General features: G+C 55.0%; 4 protein-coding genes across 4 annotated transcripts, besides 2 other annotated features; all 4 read right to left on the bottom strand.

Annotated features, from left to right (window-relative positions):
* LPMP_352460 (hypothetical protein) lies at positions 1 to 1,050 on the bottom strand (the record flags this gene model as incomplete). Its single annotated transcript, XM_010704881.1, has 1 exon — positions 1 to 1,050. One exon carries the CDS (start codon positions 1,048 to 1,050, stop codon positions 1 to 3), a length of 1,050 nt encoding a protein of 349 aa, XP_010703183.1.
* Positions 1,051 to 3,415: 2,365 nt separating this feature from the next.
* Positions 3,416 to 4,477, bottom strand: LMSMT (sterol 24-c-methyltransferase, putative; the record flags this gene model as incomplete). Its single annotated transcript, XM_010704880.1, has 1 exon — positions 3,416 to 4,477. The coding sequence occupies one exon, from the start codon at positions 4,475 to 4,477 to the stop codon at positions 3,416 to 3,418; it is 1,062 nt and encodes a 353-aa protein (XP_010703182.1).
* A 1,157-nt stretch (positions 4,478 to 5,634) lies between these two features.
* On the bottom strand, positions 5,635 to 8,487 carry LPMP_352440 (hypothetical protein; the record flags this gene model as incomplete). The annotated part of the gene is made up of 1 exon (XM_010704879.1): positions 5,635 to 8,487. One exon carries the CDS (start codon positions 8,485 to 8,487, stop codon positions 5,635 to 5,637), a length of 2,853 nt encoding a protein of 950 aa, XP_010703181.1.
* A 5,465-nt stretch (positions 8,488 to 13,952) lies between these two features.
* Positions 13,953 to 14,292: a repeat region.
* Positions 14,293 to 17,043: 2,751 nt separating this feature from the next.
* Positions 17,044 to 17,480: a repeat region.
* Positions 17,481 to 20,623: 3,143 nt separating this feature from the next.
* Positions 20,624 to 21,973, bottom strand: TAT (tyrosine aminotransferase; the record flags this gene model as incomplete). Its single annotated transcript, XM_010704878.1, has 1 exon — positions 20,624 to 21,973. One exon carries the CDS (start codon positions 21,971 to 21,973, stop codon positions 20,624 to 20,626), a length of 1,350 nt encoding a protein of 449 aa, XP_010703180.1.
* Positions 21,974 to 23,001: the final 1,028 nt, after the last annotated feature.

Raw genomic sequence — 23,001 nt, 5'->3', positions numbered from 1 at the left:
TCACATATTCATGCCCGTCGTGGTGCTGCACTTCAGCGGCTCCTTCATCTTGGCAAAGTACTTGCCACAGAGGCCGTGGTATTGATTGCCGTACTGCTTCCCCTCAAAGGTCTTCACCTTCCAGCGGTGGATTTTTCGACACTCCTCGTTGACGCCGTACCCGTAGGCGGAGCTCGTCTTTTTGTACATGGGGTTCACCATGGGCCGTGTCTGGATCCACGTCGTACCACGGGAGACCGCCGTGGCATGATCGCAGACAAACTGCCGTAGACCAGCGGGCAGGGATTCTAGGTCGACACGGATAGAGATGATGCCTTCGACGCCGCAGTACTTGCCCTCCGCGTACTCCCACGTGAAGTCGTACCATCGCTGAATCGATACACGTGGTGCCACGTAGTCTACCGCCAACCCAGTCAGCTCCTCTGGGTACGCAAAGTAACCCTGCAGCTCCTCTGGCAGATCACCGCGGGCAAAGATGGAGCGAACCACGTCTTTAACCCCGCGGAGCACAAAGAGGTCACTGGCGTGCACAGCGCCATAGGCGTTGATAGACGGCGTGGCAGTACCTCCGATGCTGGGGGATTGCTGCCCTGAGGCCGGAGACGCATCTATTTGCCTAGGCTCTACCCACACCAGCGTCATGTTCGTCGACGCGTACAGCCCGGTTGGTGGCTGCGCGACCGGAAAGACGGGACGCACGCCCGTCGGCAGCAACAAGTCGCCGAGTCTCCAAAGCTTCATAATCGTCTTCTCTGTGAAGGCTGCGACGTCGCCGACATGTTCGTCGTATGCCTCGTCGGCAATCTTTTCGTGGTATGCTAGGAATTCGTCGAAGGTGATGCTGCCCCCGTGATCAGCAGCGCAGACGCCGAAGTGGTAGTCCAACGTGTCGCGTGCGGCAGATGGAGCCATGCTTCCCTCCTTCACGCGCGGATGCTCGTGCGCGAAGTACCGCTTCTTGACTTCGCTTAGGGGAACCAGACCGGTGTTATTGGGGTCCATGGACTGAAAGGCCACGGCCACCAGGTGATACTCGCCCTCGCTCAGCATAGTTGTCACGCATGTAGGGTAGGCTTGTGTGCGTGTATGTGTTGATGCGTTGAACAGGCTTGCCAGTGAGAAAGCGATAGAGACAGCGAGTGATTGTGGCACGCGTTGATTGCGTAGAGGGGCACCTCAAGCTGAAGGTATACTCACGACCCAAAGCGAAAGAAATGAGCCAGCAGCGGCACCGGCGAGGATAAACTGAAAAAAAAACGAGAGATGCAGAGATGAAGGAGAAAGCGAGATGCATGAAGAATGGCTCCATAGGCGGACATCAGAATTGCACCTTTTACTCAGCTGTTTTGCTCACAAGACGCGGGTGTAGAAGGGTAGAGGGGACGGGTGAAGAGCGTGGTCCACAACAGCCACCTTTGCTGTCGCCCGTGACGTTGTTGTTCTTACCTATTGTTTCACGTGCCCCTCTAGACAAAACACTGTTATATAAGGCAAGGAGAAGGGGGGGGGGTAAAAGAAGAGAGGGGCAGGGAAGAGGTGGCAGCACAGTCATCCTAGACGCACATGAGTGCATAGAACTTCCTGGATTCCTCTTCTTCCCCGTACTGCCAACAGAGCAGCTCCCTCAATCGTGAGCTCGCATATCTGTTGACAGCCAACAGTGCGTACCTCTCCACATGCGCTTTCCCATTGGTCGCTCTCAATGTGGTGTGTTTCTTGTTTTTCTTGAATTTGTAAGTTAAGGCAGTTTGTTTGTTTCGAGGATGGTTGCCCCCACACATACGCGCCAACACAGTAGGAGTGTAAATGCGTATGTACGGGCCGCTTCCGTGCGTGTGAATAGGCGAGCTTATGCACTTGAAGGAGCATTTCCTTCTCGCCCTATATCAGTAGGGAGGCCCATTTTGCGAAGTACTGCACACCTCCTTTTTTTTTTCTGTGGTTGGTCATGAATGCGGCAAGTTGTTCGCACTTCAAGACGTGTGCAGGAGGACGATCGGTGCGTGGACTTTCCTTCTACGCTTCATATTAGGCACCACGTATTCCCTCTTCTACGCGTGTAGCCATACACCACCCTAGGCGCACACCAACACACACGAAGTCGGCGCATCTTCGCTTCGCCAACGTGCACGGAGACAATTGCGAGAGAGGGAGGAAGTGAAGAGGCACACCGAAGTCACCACCCCCCCACACACACACGGTTACAGATAAGAAAATCAGGAAGATACAGAAAAGACAGAATGGGATGGCCACGAGACCTAACGCTTTCATTTTGAACCTTATGCAGCATCGTTGTGTATGCCTGTGCGCGTGGGCGTATACATAAAAAAACCACGCACACGGGTCTTCTCTGTGCACCAGCGCTTTCAGAAGCCTGAGATCGAGAGCGCGATGGTGATAGCGAATGCTGCTCTTCGTGCGACGCAAGGTTATGCACAGACAGACAGACACACAGGAGGGGGGGGGGCGTGGGGGCACAGCACAAACATACAAGAACAGGAAAGAAAAAGGAAAGGGAACGCCACGATGGCACGAATAAAGTCAAATAACCACAAAAAACAGGCCGCTGAACACACGCGTACAACACACACACACACACACGTAGACCGACATAGACACTGAGTTGTGCTTCTCTATGCCCCTTTATCTCTTCTTTTGCTGTTTGCTTCTCTCGTCTCGAATTCGCATGGCTACACTGGCGTTGATCACCAGCTACCGAGTTGAGCTAAGCACTGAAAACAACCCAACTGGACCGCGGTCGTACAGGCCGTGACGAGGAAGCCAACTGAACAGAAACAAAGAAATGACAATAGCCAGTGGACATCTAACGCTGCCAGTCAAGCAGCAAAAAGAACACAGAAGCGTGCGCAGAGAAACCGAGGCATGTGCGCCGACAGAGACAAGGAGGACAGCGCGGTACACGACTTTCCGGACTCTTGGACACAGCCACCTTTCTGGTATACTCCGAGGACACCTCCTTATTCTCCCCCTATAGGGGGGGGGGTTCTTTTCTTCAGCTCTCTTTGGACATGTGGCACCATATACGATTGACCCAAGGGCACCACTTCCTTCCAAAAACTTGTCACACTAGTGATTGTCCATTCTGCGTACACGCGTCGGAGAGTACCCGGGGAGGGAGAGGGACGTGTCGAGCAATCGGTTCTCACCAAAGGAAAAAAAAAGAAAAGAAACACACAGAAAGAAAAAGGAGAAATGGGCTTAAAAAACAGAAGAACAGAACAGCTGGAGCGACACGCAACACCCCTCGAGCAGAAATCTGCATTAGATGCGTTACGTGCATGCAACAGGACCGGTAAAAGAAAGTGCTTGCAGAAGAAAACGCGCCGAGAGGGCTAGTAGGGTGCTGATAAAGACACCGCTCAGTGTGTTCGGCATTCTTCGGCAACCTCGAGAACTACACCTCTTTGAGTGGCTTGCGAGCACGGATGTACAGGGACGGTGTGAAGATGCCGAGCCGGCCGCCAATCGCCAGGCTTTCCGCAGCCTCCTCCAGAATTTCCGTCGCCTTGTGTGTGCCCTTCGGAGCCAGGCGCAGGAACTCCAGCACACGGCACATGATGTTGGTGAAAACGCGGCCCATCGGGGTGGAGCGCACGCCTTTCAGAGATGAATAGCTACCGGTCAGCGGCTGGTACCATGGGATACTCTTGATAGGGCTGGACTCAAACTGGTTAATGACGTCTATGACCTCCTCTACCATAAAACCGGCCCGCTTCATGTACTCCACCACCTGCTTGGCCGTCTCCATCTCCGGCAGGCCATCGCCCAGTTCGATGCGGTGCTTGATCTTGCGATGGTACTCGTCGTCGGGGTTGTACTTATCGGTCATGCACCACTCGTAAAGGACAAAGCAGGAGCCAGGTTTGATGACGCGGAAGACCTCGCTGTAGCACTTGACCTTGTCCTTTGCGTGGCAGGTGGCCTCAATGGCGTAGGCGCCGTCGAAGGTGTTGTCGGCAAAGCTCATGCTGCAGAAGTCGGTCTTAATGTAGTCGATTTTGTCGCTCATACCGGCGCTCGCATCATGGCGGCGTGCACGGGTGATCTGGTAATCGTTGTTGTTTACGCCGGTGATGTTGCAGCGCGTGAGGCGCACAATGTTGCGTGCCGGGCCGCCGACGCCGCAGCCGATGTCGACGATGTGGTCGTTCTCCGTGAAGCCACCGCGTGCGGCCAGGAAGTACTCGTGGCGCGCGATGGACTCGTAGAAGGTCTCGCCAGCGTAGCGAGGCGCGAAATGAAAGTTCTGGCACCAGCCGTACTCGTAGAAATCAGTCACCAGGTCATAGTACTCGTTGACCATCGTCGTAGTGGCGGCCTTGCGTTCTTCGAGGCTTGCCTTCTCGAAGCGGCCGCGGAAGCGGTCGGCGGCGGCGCTGACATCCTCGTTCGCTTCACCCTTGTTGCGGCGACGAAGCAGGTTTATCGGAATGATCTCACGAGCACCTGCCGACATGATACGCTGGCGTGTAAGGTGGAGGCAATTGGGAGGGAGCAGGCGAATGCGTACCGTACAGGATTCAGCGAGAATGTAGTGGTGTTCAGAGATTTGTGAAGGGTGCACAAGCTTTGTGTATTGGCGTAATGGGGCTCAATAGGAGAGGAAGGAGATGCACGGAAGCAAAGGTAATGACGTCGTGAAAGAGCTGTGAAGCCCTCCCCCCAAAGTAACAGCAGCACGATACGGAATCGAAAGGATGCAAACGGTGAATTTGAAAGTGTTCGTGCGAGCGTGTATGCCCACAAGAGTGGATATACAGATTGGTTGTGTAGTCAGCAAGTACCCAGCAGCACACCAGAGCAACAGCAACCCCGGGTCATGGCGATAGCAGGTCGAGGAGGGATTGCAGTGCCCATGGTGACGCACGTAGACTCCAGAGGGACAGCGAGAGCATGTGTGTGAGAGAGAGATGCCAATAGAACGGTGCTGCGTGCCAGTGAAGCTGCCACTTCACCTGCCCAGGGGTGTAAAACGAAGCACTGTCGAGGAGAAGATCGCCGAAAATAAAGAGGAGCGGCGAGCGGGGAGCGAGACTCCGCAGTTGCAACCCCACCGGATCACCAGCTCCTCCAGACTCGGTGCCCCCCCCTGCCATGCGAATGCCGCACTGTGGCACCTAGCCACGCATCCAGTCGTTGCGACAAGGTTTCCTCTAACGCACATCTCTTCGGCCACGGCGAGGAATAGAAGACGATGACCGCATATGGACGCTGAGATGACCGTGAAATCGAGCATGTGCCTTTTACACGAGGGAGAGAAAAGGCTTGAGGCGAGCACAACGACTGCGTCACCCGTACACTCCTTTTTCGGAAGCGGAAAAGGAGGGAGGAGGAGAGAACGCCTGTGTGTGCGCGTGTTCCTCCTCAAGTAACGGCAGTCCTTCGCCGAATTTCTTTTGTACCCTTTCTCGTCCTCCCGCCAACCACAACCGAACACGTTTACTGGATTCTGATCCTAGAGATCCCCTTCTCAAGGGCCCGCTGCACTCTCTCTAGGAGGGCGGAGGGATCGGTGATTGCAGCGGCTGGAGGAGTATTGCTGTGCTTGCAGCCAGCCAACTTCTCTTTTTTTCCTTTTTGTCCACTGTCCCCGTCACGCGGGGGCCACAATCTTTAGGCGCCAAATTCCTCTGTCATCTTTGCGAAGAACTGATCAATACTCGCGATGGCCCCCTCAATGCCCTTCGCAGGTACCTCAAAGCACGTGTCAACGTGCAAGAAGGGCATGCCACGAACGTCCTGTGCCACCACCGTCCAGACCACGCGCGGCGGTGGGGGCGGCTTGACATCGCTTCTCTCCACCGTGCTGGCGTTTCCAACGCGACCGCTGCTGGCATGAGAATCTGTTGGCTCGACAGCCCGCTCAATTACCGTCGCGCGCACGACAGATGGTTTCTGATCGAAGAAAGGCGGTATGACGGCGACAGTCCGGCCAATGTGGATGTCGTCGTTGGAGAGGGCGACGAGGCCGGCGTGTTGCCATGCCTCCTCATGTGAGATATCACGCCACCGCTCGACTACATAACCGCCTTTCCAGTCACGGGCAGCGGTGGACGACACGACGGACGCAGAGGCTGCGGCGGCCGCGACATCGAGGCGACGGCCTGAAGGTGCAGGTGACGATTCACCTGTGGGGGGAGTCGGGGACGGGGGCCGCAGACGCTTGCGCGCCTGCGCTTCCGAGCCTTCCACATTGGTTGCAGTAGTGGCACTGTCACTGCTGCTGGCTACACTGCCGTTGCCGCTGCTGCCGTCGTCACTCAAGCGTTGCGGCTGCAGCTGTGGCAGTGGGGTGCTCAGGTACAAGAAGGCGCCGGGGTACTTGGCGCGGGCTGGACTCAGTAGGTCCCATCGCACACGTATGTCGTCTCGACGGTTGCCCTCCTTCCCTTTCACCCAGTGCTGTGCCACGGAGGACCACTGCAGCACAAAGCGATTGTTCTGCTGCCGTATCTCTTCGTGGCAGTTGCGGTAGTAGTCCGTCATACCGCCACGAACTTTCATCATCTGCGGCACATCGAAGGCAATGCTTCGGAAGCGCAGTGTGTAGAGTCCACGTGCGATGAGCTGAAGAGTGAAGTCGTAATCCTCGCGTACGGCGAAGCGGTACCAGAGCATGCTGTGGTCGAGGTAGCCGACCAGCGCTTCTTCGGGGCGCCGCACGTGCGGTACACCAGAGGGGAAGAAGCGCATCTGCGGCGGGTTGTGCAGCAACGCATAGTTGAAGAGACACGCAATGTTGTTGTAGGAGTTCACCGACAGCATGTCCGGCGCCGTATCGAGGGCGAAGCGGTTGTACTCGAGCGAAAAACAGGCGGTGGTGTAGTAAAGGTTGTAGTTGTGCAGCGTCGGTAGCCGTCCTTTTCCGCCAGTAATGAAGTTGTTCTGCAGGGCATCCTCCTTGCACGTGAACACAAAGGGTTGCTGTTGCTGTTGGTGTGACAAGAAATACGGGGACGCTGTTGCGCTGCTGCTGCTGCTGGGGGTTGGCGATATCTGAAAGCCTGCGGGCGGTACTGGAGGTGGTGGTGGCGAGGCCACATCGGCGTTACGCCGCAGCTGCCGCAGCCGTCCCTCCACCTCTCTCATCATTGCCCGCGCACTGATGCGCTCGTTTTTGGTGCTGGAGCCGTGCGACTGGTAAAAGCCGTAGATGTCATCGTCGAGAACCCAGTAGAAGCCGAAGAAGCCGTGCAGGATGCGAGGGGTGCCGCGAGTCCCGGCTGAAGTGGAGGACGACGTTGACGAGCGCAACGCAGGCGCGAGGGTTTGTCCGGCTGGGTCGCTTTGCCCTACCACCGACGACGCCATACCGCCATCTACGGTGCCTGCGGTGCTTCCAGTGCTTGCCGTTACCGGACTCGTGATTGTGCTCGCCCGCCGAACGTCCAGATAAGACTCAGTCCCTGACTTGGTCTCGAGGGCACTGTAGACGCTCGGTTCCAGTGTGGCCATCCGCAGCGCCGCCGGTGTCAGCGTGTTGTGCTCTCCCGGTCCATACAGGCACAGTTCCTCCAGGTTCCCCGACCGATCTACACCGCAGGCCACCATTAGCCTTGGCACGAGAACCTGGAGGATGTAGTTGCGCACGTAGGAGACCCCACGGTTGGACTCCGGCAGCACTTCGATCATGAAGAGCGCGCGTACCTCGTTCACGTTGCGCAGAACAAAGGCCTCAGAGGGGCGCCATGCACCTCTACCGGCTGCTGATGGCGCTGTTGGACTAGTCGACACAGGTGGTGAGCTATTTTTTGACTCGTCAATGCTGTCTTGGCCACCGGCTGCCACATTCGTTGGTGGTTCGAACACGTAGCCATGGTGAAACGCAGCTGAAAGTCGCAACGCCAACGCGCGCAAGGCATCTGCCGAGAGGCTGGGCGTAGTGGACGACGACGGTGACCCAACGACGCCAGGGCTGCCGTCGCAGCAGGCGCACGAGAACTCCCAGAGGTCTGCCGGGGCGGTGTGGAACGGCGCGACATCCTCTGCCTCCGTCTTGGTTGCCCCTTCCGTGCCGTCGTCCACTTTCGAAGCAAATGTCATATCTGAGAAGCCAAAGTAAAGGCCAACGAGGCGGTCCAGCAGCGCGCTGTACCCCTCGACTTCCTCCCGCTCGACGACGAGCACAAACGGGACGAGGTCACGGACGAGCACCGCCATGGTGCTGCGGTCCAGGTCAGAGCGACCTTTGGAGGGGATGAAGATGGGGCAGTGCGGGTACGCACCATGGTCAAACTTGATCGGTGTCTCAGGACTTGGTGGTGTCTGTGGCAGCCGGGGGACATGCTGGCAACGATGGCGGCCGCCCTGACCACTGCTGCTGTTCGTCGAGGGCGTGCTTTCAAAGGAGTCGCCTTCGTCCACGTCAATGGTCGCCAATGGCGCCTCGCTGGCATCCGCTTCGGGTGCTGGTGCGGCAGCTGCGGAGAACGGCGAGGCCTCTGTTTTGATGTTGAGAGAGAACATAGCACTGCGCTGCACAGCACACGCACACACCCATACGTCCAAAGCAAAATAAAAATGCGCCCTTTCTAAGGGTATTCCACCGTCGAGTTGCTTGCGAAGGAGAGCAGTCGTAGCTGTTTGCCCAGTGTGTATGTGTGAGTATTTCACTATATGTGTGTAGTGCCTAAATTGTGTACACAGTCTGTCGTGTGCAGGCAGCCCCGCACTGTTGCTGTTGGCTGGAATGTTCTCCTTGCGTGGTGCCAAGTGAATCTCTTTGGAATCCAACGCAACTCTTGCAAGACTGCGTGAGGGTAGTAAGCACACACACCGCAATACGAGCAGCAGCAGCAGCAGCAGCAGCAAAGGGAAAAAAAAACTCTATGGATGGCTCATGAAGTCCGGCGTATGTGACTGTTGCCGTGTGCGAACGAGCTACGAGCGCCTCACCGTGCTCTCCTCTGCTCGTGTTTACGGGGTAAAATTTGAATATCAGAAGAGGCAGCGGGTGATGGGGGTGATGGGAAGCAGCGAGACAAGGGATCGTTTAGTCCAGACAACTGCCTTCCTCAACGGCCGAGGCGAGACGAACGTTTGCAGCTGCGCAGAGATAAGAACCCTGCTTCCGGCCGCTTCGCTCCTCTTGGCGCGTGAACTCTCTGTCCCGTGCACTGAGTCTTCCCCACGGAGGAAAAGGAAAGCGAGCCCACATCCCAAGAAGCATAGGGCAGAAATAAACGTCAAAGGCGAGTGTATGAGGGGTAGAGAGGCGCGACTGGGGGAGATGTGAGCGAGACATAGAGGCATCGCTGGCAGAGGTGAGTATGAGAGACGTCTTGGTGCGGTGCAAACGCAGCGTATTGAACTCACAGGGAGCGCGCTTAGTGATACCCTCGCCGCACGACAACCCTCAGCTAGCAGCCATGATTGGCGCTTTGTCTGATATGAATTTGATCGATGCTTGTAAGTTTCTCCACTCTAACTCCAGATGCGTGGCCGAATGTGCACGTCCAGCAGACTTGACCGGATGAGCGAGAGCTAAGGAAGGCATAAAACAATGCAGAGAAGAAGAGGAGCTGAAGACAACATCAGCGGAAGGGCAGCTGAGGAACACCGAAGGCGATGGCGTGGGGAGGGGGCTAAAGAGAACACAAACAACGAGGCCGCAGCAAAGCAAAGCAAACAAAGATAAATAGAGCGGAAAAGGGATTGGTGACCCCAGACTTAGCAGTACGTCGCGCGCATGCGCGCGCACCGACACACTGTAGACGATTTCATCTAGATGGAGGTCAAAGGCCTCTGGTAAGTCCTTCGAGACGGATCAAAGTCAAACAGGGGAAGCAACAGCGCCAGCAGCACGTAGTCTTCGTTGCTTTCCACAGCTCGTCTCCCCTCTCCGCCTCCAAGGCAGCACTGACGCGAGGCATCAGTAGACCAACAAGAAAGGAACAGACGAGAGCACACACACACACATCTGTACAACGATGGTGCAGAGGTAGAGGCAAATGAAGAAGGCATTCCACAAGTCCGAAGATGCGCAGACATCCTCTGGCGGGCCTATTGTTCTCTGAAAGACCTCAGCCATGAGGGAATGCGGAAGGCTAGTGGAGGGAGAGGGGTAGAAAATTGAACACAAGTCACGCTCGTATTCCTACGCGGATGCACACATACGTGACAGCAGGTGCAAGGAATCGGTGTCATGCGACAGTTCGTGCCTCCTCCTCCAATCAGCAACTTCATAACCCCAAAGGAAAAAAAGCATCAAGGCGAAAGGGAAGCAGACCAGCGAGGCTAATTTGCTTGCCTGGATTTGCATGCGTGTCTGCACCTCATCTGGCAGGTGGTGCGAGCCCATACAGAGACATGCTGACGCTCGAAAGGCAACTCCGCCCTTGTACAAGCGGCTATACGAGGTGAAGCAGAAAAATAGAGGAGGACTGGTGACGCCCACAGGATAGACTCCGTAAACCCCTCCCAGGAGGAAGACACAGGAAGGACAACGTCTTCACAAGGCAAAACAGCAAGAGAAAAAGGAGGAGGAGGGTGAGGGAGAGGGAGGTAAGGAGGGGGGGGGAGCGGCGGCGGCGTGGTTTCCTCTGCTCGTCTCTCTGGACCTGTTTGGGGCTAAGTGACTTTCTGTTCCTCCATTCAGAGCCGGTGCTGCTTACGCGCAACGTCATGCCTCTGCCTTCGTCAAGTCCGCAGCGCGAGGAGGGGCTGACATGTAGGCGACGTGCGTGTGCTCAAGTGTCTTCGTGTCGACTGACTGCTGCTTCATCCCAAGCTGCCCGGTTAGGTAGAAGCTCATCATCGTCATGACGATGCGGCTGTAAAGGTGAGGGAAGCCCCAGTGACCCCGCGACTCCTCTGCCACCAGAGGCCGCACGCTTGCCTCGTTTTCCGGCCTCTGCTGCGTTGCAGCAGTGTGGCAGTAACGGTGGAACTCAGTCGCGGGTTTAACTGGACGGCACAGACGTGGTGGTGGTGGTGATCGGGACGTCTCCATAGGGCTTGCTGGCGCTCGCCGACGTGCGCGCGCGTGATGGGCGGTCCACCAACGGTGTGACGGGCAGGGGATGTGCCACCGGTGCGAAGACACCGTCGTCTGCGTTGTGGTTCATGGTGTCTACTTGCGGGAGCTGAAGAGGGAAGGGGAAGGCCTTCCGAGAACGCTACCGAGCAGGCGCCAAAAGGGCTAGAGAGGTTCGCAAGCTTTGTGAGAGTGTCGCTACTTCGTGCGGTGATGGACACAAGTAGAAAGAGGACGGAAAGAGATGAGAGGGAGAGTCGAACTCGTTCCACTACCGCATAAGATACAATGGCAACATTGACGACGCGTCATTTTATAGATTGTCCCTTTGCTTCTAAGCACGTACCTGTGAGCGCACAAAGAGGCGAGGACAACGCACATCGATACGTGTAAGGAAAGAGAGAGAGGCTTATTATCAGCTGTGCTGTTGTCCACTCCCTTCTCCGCGCTGACGGAAAGGGGAGAGGGGATGGCACGCGTGCTTCAACAAGTGCATGCATCATGAAGCACGAGTGCCATCCCCTCAATACACGAGTGACGCTCACGTCCTTCCGATCCCTTTTCTTCCCCTTGTCCTTACTTCATTTTAGTGTGACTCTGGCTAAGGGCACCGACGCAGTCTGCACCAGGCAAAAACAACCCATCAACATTGCACAGACAAACGCTTTAGGCATGCCAGCAGCCGATTCATGCTTGCTCCCCTCCCTACAAGTGGATGGAACACTCGATCTCCGTCACCACCACTTACGGTGTCGGATGGCACATGCAGAGTGTGCAAGGCTTAGGTCACCCGGTACATGGCGTAGCCTTTGAGTGGCTTCCATCGAAGAGACATGATGTGCGCTTTTGTGTACTCGTGCCCTCGGCGCCGCTCCTCCTTTCTCGCATCGCCCGTGTTGACTGTCAGCGCACTGCTGCGCTGCCTGATTGCCGTGGGATAGAGTGCAGCGGCAGGGACAAGAGGCCGTTGGTTGTAGCGCTGCACTTCCTCGGCTAGAACACAGCCGCCTATTTCAAGCGCGCGACATACCGCAAAGTTTCGCACCGGTTTGATTCGCAGCTGGCAGATGTTCTTCTTCGAGTACCCCGACACACGGAGTGGCTTCTGCTCTCTTGCTTTATCGCTGATAGCCGTCTTCGCGTTTGTGCGCTGGTCGTCTGTGAAGGAGCACAGCCCTCTGCTGGTGGACGATTTCCGTTCACACTGCGGCAGCACTGATGACGCATCCGGATGCAGCGCCGTGGACACGCGAACCATGGCGAGGCAGCTTGCCGGCTTGATTATCAGAGAAAGTACGTTTGTTTTTGTAGGGCTGCATTGACAGCGAGGCTCCTTGGAGAGGGTAATGTGAGTGGTGCCAGCCGCAAGGTCACCTCGGCTTTGAGCTAGTGAGGTGCTATGCATCGATGACCTCGTAGAGGACGGATCGAAAGTGCTCAGCGCTGGGAATAGCGTAGAGAGAAGAGGGGATGTGGGCATAGCGTTGCTTTCGGTATTTGGGCCCAAGCCCTCACTCACTGTGGCAGAGGCTAAACGAGAGTTGCGTCGCCTCAGCTTCATGGTAGACCGCACGTGAGCCGCAGGCAGTATTCGATCCATGCTGCTTCCATCAGGAATGGCGGTTAGTCTGGGACGCTTCAGTAGCGACTGCCCGTCATCGTTTCCAGTTCTTTCCACTAGTGTTGCGGACATGCGTCATCATAATTGCCTCCTCGGATGATGAGCTGGGGAGCGTGTGCGGGATGTCGAAGTGCGGTAGCGAACGCAAGGGAGAGAGAGGAGCGACCTCTACACACACCTACACACACGCACACATACAACAGGAACAGAGCGGGCACGCAAAAATGCTGAAGCAGGGGTCATTCCTCGTTTCTCTCTGAACCGGTTTATGGGCGTCGACCGTCTTGCGAACGACAGATTGGCTGCAAGGGATAAAGCTGGAGAGAAGAGAGGAGAGAGGGGATGTAGGGAATGAAAAAGAAAAGTCGTACTCAGACAGAGGCCGCTGTTCGTACCTATCCAATGCACAGACTTGACGTGGCGGTGATTGCGGTGATGCATGGCTAAATGCCCACACTCGGTACGCACGTGCGAAAGCATATGAGTGGTGGTCATCCCCAATGCTGTCTGCACGTGCTGTGCAGTTGGTGTGCGCTTTGTTTCTTCCATGAGTTGAGCTTGGCACGTTTTTGCACTAATTCATTGTCCTTCCGTGTCGTTTTAAGTGTGAGCCTTTTTATATGGAGGCGAGAGCGAGTCGTGTGCGACTGGCAGCAAGCTCGTGCGGACGCCTCGGTGTGCGTGTGCGCATGCTGACTGGACGTGCATGGCTACTTTGCTACGCAGCACTCGCTAGCCGCATTGCCATGAAAAAGCAGAGATATAAGAAGAGAGAAGAAGGGCACTCATACATATCCACATCTCATAGTTGACGGCATGAGTGCTTGGGTTTTTGTCCGCGTGTTGGCGCAACGGTGTTCATGTCTGATGGAGCTTGAAGTCGCTTGCGAGCAAGCGATAGCAGCAGTGGTGGCGAGCGCGCAGAGTCGTGTGTAGTATGGACGGGCTTTGCTGCGGAGAAGGGTGGTAGGCATGCAGGGAGACGAGCGACGTGGCAGGTGAACAAGTAAGGAGTGGGCGCACGTACGAAAAGCGCAGAGGTGACGTGCTCCTGTGCGTGTGTGCACATGCGCGCCTCCTCTTCGTGCAACGTAAGTCGACAAACACCCACAACGATGCGGGTGTCCCTCTCGATGCAGAGCGACAGCCGGAGAGAAGGCCCTAGCAGAGATGGAAAAGGCTGAAGTGTCGTGTCCCCTTTGTGGTCGTAAAGGCAGCAGCAGCGACATACATGCACTATCAAGGAAACAGGGGTAAACCCAAGAGAAGAATCACACAGCGAAAGCGAGACAACACACCAAGCGGTAAAAGGCGACACGAGAAGGGGATAATCATTTTTGCCCTTCCAACGCATCCGTTCTCTGCCACACAGCAGGTGTTCAAACCCCACTCCACCCCACGGCCTGTCACGGGCCCACCGCACAGCGCGAAGCAGCGCTAGACACACGCCTTACCTCAGCGCGCCGACTCCGTGAACTGAGCGCGGCCCTTGTCCTCAAGCTCCACCCACACACCCTCCGCCTCGAAGGTCGTCACGTGGTGCATCCCTCGGGGTGGCTCCGGCTCCCCACACCAGTAGGCAGCGGGGGCCGGGTGGGATGAGTCCGAATCCCACTGACACTCGGCCCATCACATGGGTGATACTAACGTGCTCGCCGTCGCATGTTGCTCCGGCTGAAGAGCCGCAGCTGTAGTGGCTCGTGCTCTGAGGCCGCAGTCCACTCCTCGTCTCTTACAGAAGCGGCACGCCAACGAGTCGGTCCCCAGATGGCGTGCCACCCGTAGCTGCTCCCTGGTGTAGCGTGTTGTGGGGGTCATCAAGTAACGCAAACTGCAGCGAGTGCCTATCGAGCAGCGTTGTCATGTTCAGCAGCGGGCCTGTCCTTTACAGGATCTCCAGGAGGTGAAGGACCGCTCCTCTCATCATGCCGTGTACCGAGTACGCGTACCGCGCTGAGCTGTTTCTCATTATGGGAGGGAGTACGGCGTGAGAACAACTTCTCGTCTTTCTTTTTCCCACTCCCTGTGGCCACGGTGAGTATGGTGTCGAAGGATTGAGGTTGGGGGCTGTTCACCACCGAAGGGGCCGCGGTGGCTTGCACCGCGGAATGCGGTGCTCGTTTCCACCCGACCGTTGGTGACACCTGGAGGAGAATGTGTTGGCGAAGGCTTTGCCCTTCGTGCTGCGGCAACTTGCCTGCAGTCAGCTCACCGAACGCGGAGGAAGCGACTGAGAAGAGTACCTGTCGATCCTCCTCTGTGTAATATCTCGATGAAGCTCCTCAGGCGACATAATCCATGCCTTCCCAGACCTGCCACCACTCGTCCCAAGTCAACAACCTCTTCTTCTCCTGGCAGCGAACACGGGTCGCTTCCGTGAATCTGTTGAGAGCCATCTCGAGGTGGGGGTTGTACACCTCGGACATCCGTACCCTTGTCCTCAGCAACGCGATGATGGCATCATCCGGAGTCAGAGCCTCCGCATGCGTAGGAAGCCTCGCCTTCGCCGCCGTCTGCAAAGTCTATTCGGGCCTGATCGATGGCCGATGCAATTGTGGTTGGGCTCTGCGAGAGCGAAGCCGCGCGAGTCTTGGCCATACCCCCAAAAGTTCATGTGCTGCTGCGTTTCCGTGATTAGTCCATCGTAATTCAACGGAAGCGGCTTCTCCCTCCCTCCTCTTTGTACCATGAAGACCACAGCCGCATGCAGGAAATTGCTCTGGCCTAGTTCCTAGAGCGTGAGAGAGGAGGGTGGTGTGAGATGATGTCGAGTAGAAGCCGGTATAGAGGATTTGCACGTACCTATTTTTTTTTTTTCGTTCTCCAGTAAGGACTAGTGGACTCTCAGTGACTGGCTTAGGAAGGAGGGGAGAAGAGGGTAAGGAGCAGAGGAGGTAAGCGGTAGAGTTAGTTATCAGCATTTACTGCCCAGAGGCATGCCTTCGCCATAAAAGACTGGAAAGTAGTCGATTTGAATCATTACGTAGAGAAGCAAAGAAAAATTCAGGAGAAAGAGAGAAAGCAAACCAAATAAAATGATGAGACTATATCGGTGAGATTACCCAGGTGCCCTTAAATCCATTTTGGGTCGCTACACGGTCACCCGGCTACAGTAGTACGGTGCGTATTTTTCGCTTTTTTCCCCTCTTTCCCCCCGATTCCGCTTTGTGTTTTTTTTTTTCGTTTTTTTTTTTCTCTCTCTCTGTGTGTGTGTTATATAATGTGTCGCTTTGCCAGGGATCAAAAGAGGCCACATTTTCTTCTCTTCGTCAATACTTGTCGGCGTGTTCCATGACTGTTTATGTTGAACTTTTTTTTCTTTCCCTTTCTCGTCTTCTGCTTTTCCATCTCTGTGCGCGTTCGTGGGTGCCACTTCAGAGACGACTCTTGCGTTCGCTCTGCGGATTGCTGCTTACGGGCTGTGCTTTCTTCGGGTTGAATTTTCTACATCAGAGAGAGAGAGAGAGGCAACACATAAGTGCAGAAAGGGAAGGAGTGGTGAATGAGGGGTGGAGGAGAAAAAAAAAGGCTCCCTCCTCCTCCTCCCTCCCCCCGAAAAAAAAAAGACTTCGTCGTTGTTATCAGCACCATACTCACCACCTGCTTTGTTTGAAGAAGAATAAAATACCCACGCACTGCAATTTCCTCTTCAAACTGCGGCCGCCTCTCTCTCTCTCTCTCGCCTATTGTCATGGCTTCGGCATCGTCATCACTTTGTTGCACTTTTCCTTTTATTTCCCGACTCGACTCGCCACCGTTTCTTTGCCCCCTGCCTTCTCGTTTTCCTTTTCGTTTGTGTGTGCCTGAGGGTATCGACAGAGGGAGAGACGGGCAGGAATGAGGGAGTAAAGGGGATGGAAAGTGGCACGGCAGCAGAACAGAGGGGAGACGGTGCCGACCAAGATGCGGAGAGCAATGAATAAAAACACACGGAGAAGGGTAACCAAGGGTAAAAAGGGAGTGAGTAAGGGAACGAATGACTCGCCCCTTTTTTTCCTTCGCTTGCTGGCTCGTTTGAAGTTCTTCAGGGCGTCACATCCTTTCCTTATACCGGCTTCCATGTAGTCTTTGCTTCTTCTGTTTAATCCTCTTTCAGCAACTGCCAACTCCTCTCGTCATCACATGTGTTGCCTGCTCAAGGCTACACCGAACACCTCGGAAAAGAAAAAAGTGCACTGAGAGAAATCGCATACATGAGGCTCAGGCAGGTGATTCCCTCTCCTGAAGAGGACTTGGGAGTCGTGGTGCTAACGCGTAACGTGGATGCCCAGGGAGATGCTGGGGGAGGAGGAGAACGGTGCAACACAAGGTGCGAAAGAAAAAGAAAGGGGGAGCTTCAAGTTCATAATACACCATCTGAAGGCCTTGCCCTTGAAGGAGAAGTCACTGAGTTCTCTTTTTTTCACCTTTATGTGTACAGGGCATGTTTTAACGCATCCGTTCTCTGCCACACAGCAGGTGTTCAAACCCCACTCCACCCCACGGCCTGTCACGGGCCCACCGCACAGCGCGAAGCAGCGCTAGACACACGCCTTACCTCAGCGCGCCGACTCCGTGAACTGAGCGCGGCCCTTGTCCTCAAGCTCCACCCACACACCCTCCGCTTCGAAGGTCGTCACGTGGTGCATCCCTCGGGGTGGCTCCGGCTCCCCACACCAGTAGGCAGCGGGGGCCGGGTGGGATGAGTCCGAATCCCACTGACACTTCACCCTCCATAGAAGTGCTACAAGTGTGATTGTGATCGCCAGTAACTTCGGCACAGCGCCAGCCAAAGCCTCTTTGTTGACCCCAATAGTCCACAGCCATGCCCGAGGGCGGGATGCTTGACTTCTCCGAACCGAGTGAGGGCTCTGGACCCTGAGAAAGGACGCACTGCAGTGATCGGCATTATGCGAGTTGAGAGTAAGATCGAAATCAAAGAAGTAAGGGCCACTTCCTCGTCACCGTTCTGTCGACGTAGGCATCTGCGTGAGCAATACTGAAGTGAATGATGGTGATGCGAGGCGAACAGGGATGGGGCGTTTTAGTTTTCTGCTCTCTCTCTCTCCCCTGTTTTCGTGAGAAAAGAAAAAAAGGGCAGAGAGAACTCTCGCTGTGTACAGGGGAGAGGGAAGCAGCCACATCACTGATCGAAGTAAGCCCAGGAAAAAAAACGAGGAACACAAGACGATCAGTAGACAGCGAGAGAGAAGAGCCAAACGGTTGGGTCTACAGGCTCCTGCACCACCGCACCACCCACTTTTCTTTATTTGCGCCTCCTTTCCACTTCCATCTCTTCCCCCCTCCTCCCCCCTTTCGCTCATGACTCTATGGGGGGGGGGGCGAAAGAAAAGGAGATTGATCGAGGTAGGGCAACAGAAGAAGAGGGTACTCGAGGTAAGGCGAGAAGGAAAGCGCGCAAAAGAGGGGAAGAGCGAGGGTGAGGAAAAACAGCAATCAAGGAGAGGCAAAAGTGCAACAAAGAGAGAGAGAGAGAGAAGATGAGGGACTTTGCACCGTGTCTTGTTTCTCCTCCCAACTCCTGCCTCTCTCGCCCGCCTTCCGCCTTCCCTTTTTTTCACTCACGTGGCCCTGCACACCTTCACCTCTACTGAGCAAGGACAAATATGCACCACCACCACCACCACCACCCCATTCAGGAGCATAGGGGAGCGAATTCGTTTGCGATCTCTCCGCTATGAGTTCCCCATTCCCGCCGCTAAAGACCGAATTTACAACAAAAGTGCTCCAGCGGCGCGAGAGAGGACGACGGCGTGCTTACGCACCTGTACTCGTGTGGGTGTGGGGGAGGCGAGGGAGACAAATGCTTCCAAGAGGTGAAGGGGAAGGGCCAGCATTCTGTTGGTGAGGGAGTGCTTCGTGACTACCTCAGGAGATAAAGACAGAGGTGGGAAGACGATCTGGATGTGCGAGGGAGGGAAGGAGGAGAGAAGTGGTGTGCTGGGGGAGTTAAAGCCGGGGTGAAGATTCTGAAGAAAGGGAGAACGAGAAAAGAAAAAGCCGGGGGAAAACACCGAAGCCAATGAAATAAAGAGAGAATAAGCACAAGCATATGTGGCGCACAGGCACACACAAAAGAAACGTAAACACACTTTCATCGAGACGTAGCGTGACAGCGAGAAGAACCGAAACTTCCGCTTTGAAAACAAAAAAAGTTGAAAATAGAAAGAGGACAAGAGAGAGAGTGTGTGTGTATGTGTGTATGGAAGGGGGAGGTGGAGGGGATGATGATGAGAAAGAATCAACGAAACAGAAAAAAAAGCACAAAAGAAGCCCATCACCCATGGGGAGTCAACAGTGCGACCGTGAAAGTAATGCGTTACCGAGAAGAATGCGTTTTTCTGTTTGTTTTTATCTTCTTTTTTTTTGTTCCTTTCGTTCTTGTTGTTGCGCTTTTTTTTTTTCGCCGTTGCACAAATTCACTCACATTGGGTGGTGAGGAGAGCAAAGAGGAAGAAGGGGAGGGGGGAGGTGAGAAGGCAAACAACATGGGAGCTGGCGTCGATGCGTGTCAGTAACGGTGAGTACTTACATACGCTGTTGTGTCTGTTTAGGGGTGGAGGGGAAAGATGAGGAAGGGCAAAAAAATCAGGGTAAATGGTTCACATCTGTCATCGTTTTCGGTTCACCTCCCTCACCATATGTAGCACTGTGCGTGTGCATGTAGCTTAGTGTGTGTGTGTGCTAGCGTGTCGTCTTTACCCCCTTTCGATGGCGTATGATACCCCCCCTCACTCCCCCTCTTGTTCGCCGCGCCTCGATCTCTTTGTCCCACCTCTCTTGTCTACTTGTTGTGCACGTAGGCGTGTGTGTACGTGTGTGCACACTTTACTTCGTCATCCATATCACGGCGAGCAGACGTCCAATAGTGCACACTTTGTACGGCAAGCAGGAGAGGAAAAGAACGGGGCTGATGCACAGGTGTGAGGGTGCGGGTGAAAGATGCTGAGGAAAGCCGAAGAGCCTGACTCGCTCGCGTGGGGGAACAACCGAGCAGCCGATTGGAGGACCAAAAAGCGGAAGGGCAAGAGGGCGGGCGAAAAGAGGGATAAAAGGGTACCATCAGGCGCCGAAAGTGAGAGGAGGCGAAGTAAAACTGAAGAAAGAAAACAAGGAGACACACTCCGCAAAGCCAAGCAGAGACACACAAGAGAAGTGAAGAGAGAGGGAGGGAAGGGAAGCCAAAACGGAAGAGGGCGGAGTCAGGAACAAACTTACGTAGAAACTAGCAGCCTGTCAGCAGTTCGTGTTCACTCTTCTGCTGTTTTGTGATGACTTTCCACGCACACACACTCCAATATTTTGTACCCACACATCGAACCACATTTGCGCTGGGCTTTCTTGCCCTTTTGAAGACGAAAAAACAACAACAACCAACTCTTCTACTTTTCTTCGCCTCACCCGTCTCCTACGTACCCTAGGAAAAAAAAAATGCACAATACAAATCGCATGTTTCGTAGGTCGGCGCTCCGTTCGCCGCTATTATTTCTCTCCTCAGATGAGAACAGGGAGGCGAGGGGGATAGGGAGAAGCTCGTTGCGTGTTTCTCTGCTTTACTCCTCTTAACTGCTCACTCTTTCCGAAATAGAGTATTAGTGTGTCAGTGTGCACTTATGCGCGTGCGCGTGTTCCCACGAATACCCAACTGCTTTCTTCCTTCCCCAGCTTGCACGCGAGTGGTGAGAATAACAAGCAAGAGAAAAAACACATTACTCTCACTTTCGCTACTTGCAAGAGTACACCCACACACCCACATAAGCCCTCATTCGACGTTGTGCATACTCAAGCTGCCTTTCTCCTCCTCTTCGCATTATCCGCCCTTGTCCTTCTTCCCTTTTCGTTCCCTCGTCATTATGATCTCCATTCATCTACATATGATGAACACTCGCACTTGCTTCTTCCCCGTCGTTCTCCTTTCTAGGGCGTGAATGTTACGTTCTCTGCCTTGAGGTCGATGCTCTCTGGTGCATTCATGCATCTTTCGTTCATACGCGCGCAGAACCGTTTTACTTCTTGTGGCGCTCGCAGAACTCGATGATGCGGTCGACTGCCTCACTTAACACTTCCGGTGGGCGGGATATCGTTGAACGGATGAATCCGCTCATACCAAAGATCTCGCCTGGAAGCACCTGCACATTCTCCTCGTCCAGCAGCTTCTCGTAGAATTCCGTGTCCGACTTCAAATCCTTAAAGTAGCTGAGGTCCACCTTGAGCATCACGAACATGGAAGCTTGCGGGGGGTCGAAGGAGATGCCAATGTCGTGCTCAAGCAGGCGGTTGTAGACCTTGGCGCCAACTTCCAGCTGGGAGACGATGTCCGCGGTGTAGGATGCCGGGCATTCGAGCAAGGTCCGCGCAATGGCTTCCTGGCAGATAGAGTTGGCCCCACAGATGAGCTGCGCGAGGCGCTCCATGCCGAGATTCCAGTCCGCCGCAACGTTCATCGGGTCAACCAGAATAGACCAGCCCACACGCCAGCCGGGGCAGACCTGGTACTTGGCCGTGCCGCCCAGGATGAGACGCGGCAGGTTCGTATCGAAGTCGGCGACAGACGTGAAGATGCCGTTGTTCAGCACCATCTCAGCGTAGATCTCGTCACTGATGAGAGGGATTTGGCGGTGCTCGCAAAATTCGATGACCTCGTTTACGTGCGCACGGGAGAAGTTGCTGCCGCATGGATTGGACGGGTTGATGATAACAAATGCCTTAGTGCGGTCATCCACCAAGCCGGCCGCCTCGTTGAGGTCGCACTCCCAGTTCTTCGAGGGGTCCAGAGTATAGTAGCGGCACTCGAAGCCGTAGCTATCGCAAACGCTCTTGTAGTGAGAAAACGCTGGCGCACCGACGAGGATGTTGTCGCCCACCTCACACAGTGCCGTGAGGGCGAGTAAAATGGCTTGCGACACACCGGATGTGACGATTACGTTCTCCCACTGCAACTCCTCCTGTCGAGATTTGGTTTGGCAGAAGCGGCGCCAGTACGTCGAGATCGCCTGGCGCAAGTGGTTGGTGCCGCTCGTCGGGGGGTAGCCGTTGAACTTACCAGAGCTCACCACATCCATCATCGCCTTCGTCACGATCTCGGGGGCTTTGAGGTTGCCATCAACGGTGGGGTCGCCAATGGAGAGGCGCAGGTTCGACTTGGTGGAGCTCGAGGGCTTCAGGTTGTTGGTCAAATCGTTGACCGGCTGCAGGGTATTCTGGGCATGCTTCGATGATGTGATACGGCGAAAGCTCGCGTTTTCAGCGATGCGCTGCTGCTGCAGCTCGCGGCGCTCCTCTTCAGTGAGGGATCCCGTGGAGTTGCTGACCTTCAAGGCCTGGGCAGCAGGCGAAGTCGGGGAATCGGTCGTCATGGCGTCGTTGTGTGTGTGTGTGTGGTAAGAGCGTCTGCCTTGTTTTCCCGAGCACCGTGACAAATGGCGGCAATTAGGTTTGCGGCGAGGAGGACGAGAGAGGGGACGGGTATCCAAGGGTGACTGGAGTGAGAGAGAGGATGAATCGAGGGTGTCGCTTGCTAGATGTGTAATAGACCTTTTTTCTGCAGTCGTATGGGTGTAGCGGTGATCGGTCAATGATTGGTTGCGTGGATATGTGGAGGCGATGAGCGAAAGCGGTGCAGTTGCGGTTGTCAGTGTGCTCGTTGAAGGGTATTTCTGGCGTATGGCGAGAGGCAGGCGGGGGGGGGGGAATGTACGGCAGCCGAGAAATAGATCGGCAAGAACGCGTGAGCAGATGTGCAGAACGTATCGCCGAAACAAATCACCAGGGAGAGATGCGAGACAAAGAGAGTCATTAAAAAACATAAGACCGAAGGTTCAAATCATGTGTGAGAGTAGCCGCATGCGAGATGCATCAGACACTCGACTAAACAGAAACAGGCGCGTATGGCTCAGTATAACATAGCGTGTTAGCATTGACTCGAGGCTGCGGAGGAGACAACCCGCAGCCCAAACAGCGGCGCTCTTAATCAACACAGCAGGCAGAGCAGCAGTGCTACGCGCCCAGAGTACTCTTCGCCAGCATCACCGACCCGCAAACTACCCCATGCGATGGTTACACGAATTACACCCTTACGAAGTTCCCAACTTTTCCTCCTCTTCGAGAGAGGAGGAAAGTCCAAACACCAGCCCAAATAAAGGACCCTCTAAAACGCACTGCAGAGGCGTCTACCCGCCATACGCACGTCCTCATAAAAAAAAAACGCGAAAGTTCCCGAAAAGCGACACCCTTCACCACGTCCCTACACTCCCCACCACAACATCAACAATGCCCATGTGTTCTCTCAGAGAGACTGACACTAAAGTTGAACACAAACAACGGAAAAAACAGCAACTGAAAATAACGCCGAAAATCAACTCTCTTCTCCTTCAGTTGGGTCGCA

This window comes from Leishmania panamensis (assembly GCF_000755165.1).
Source record: "Leishmania panamensis strain MHOM/PA/94/PSC-1 chromosome 35 sequence".
Lineage (NCBI taxonomy): Eukaryota > Euglenozoa > Kinetoplastea > Trypanosomatida > Trypanosomatidae > Leishmania > Leishmania panamensis.
Note: the sequence above shows the minus strand (reverse complement) of the source record. Positions and strands in the feature narration are given on the sequence as shown.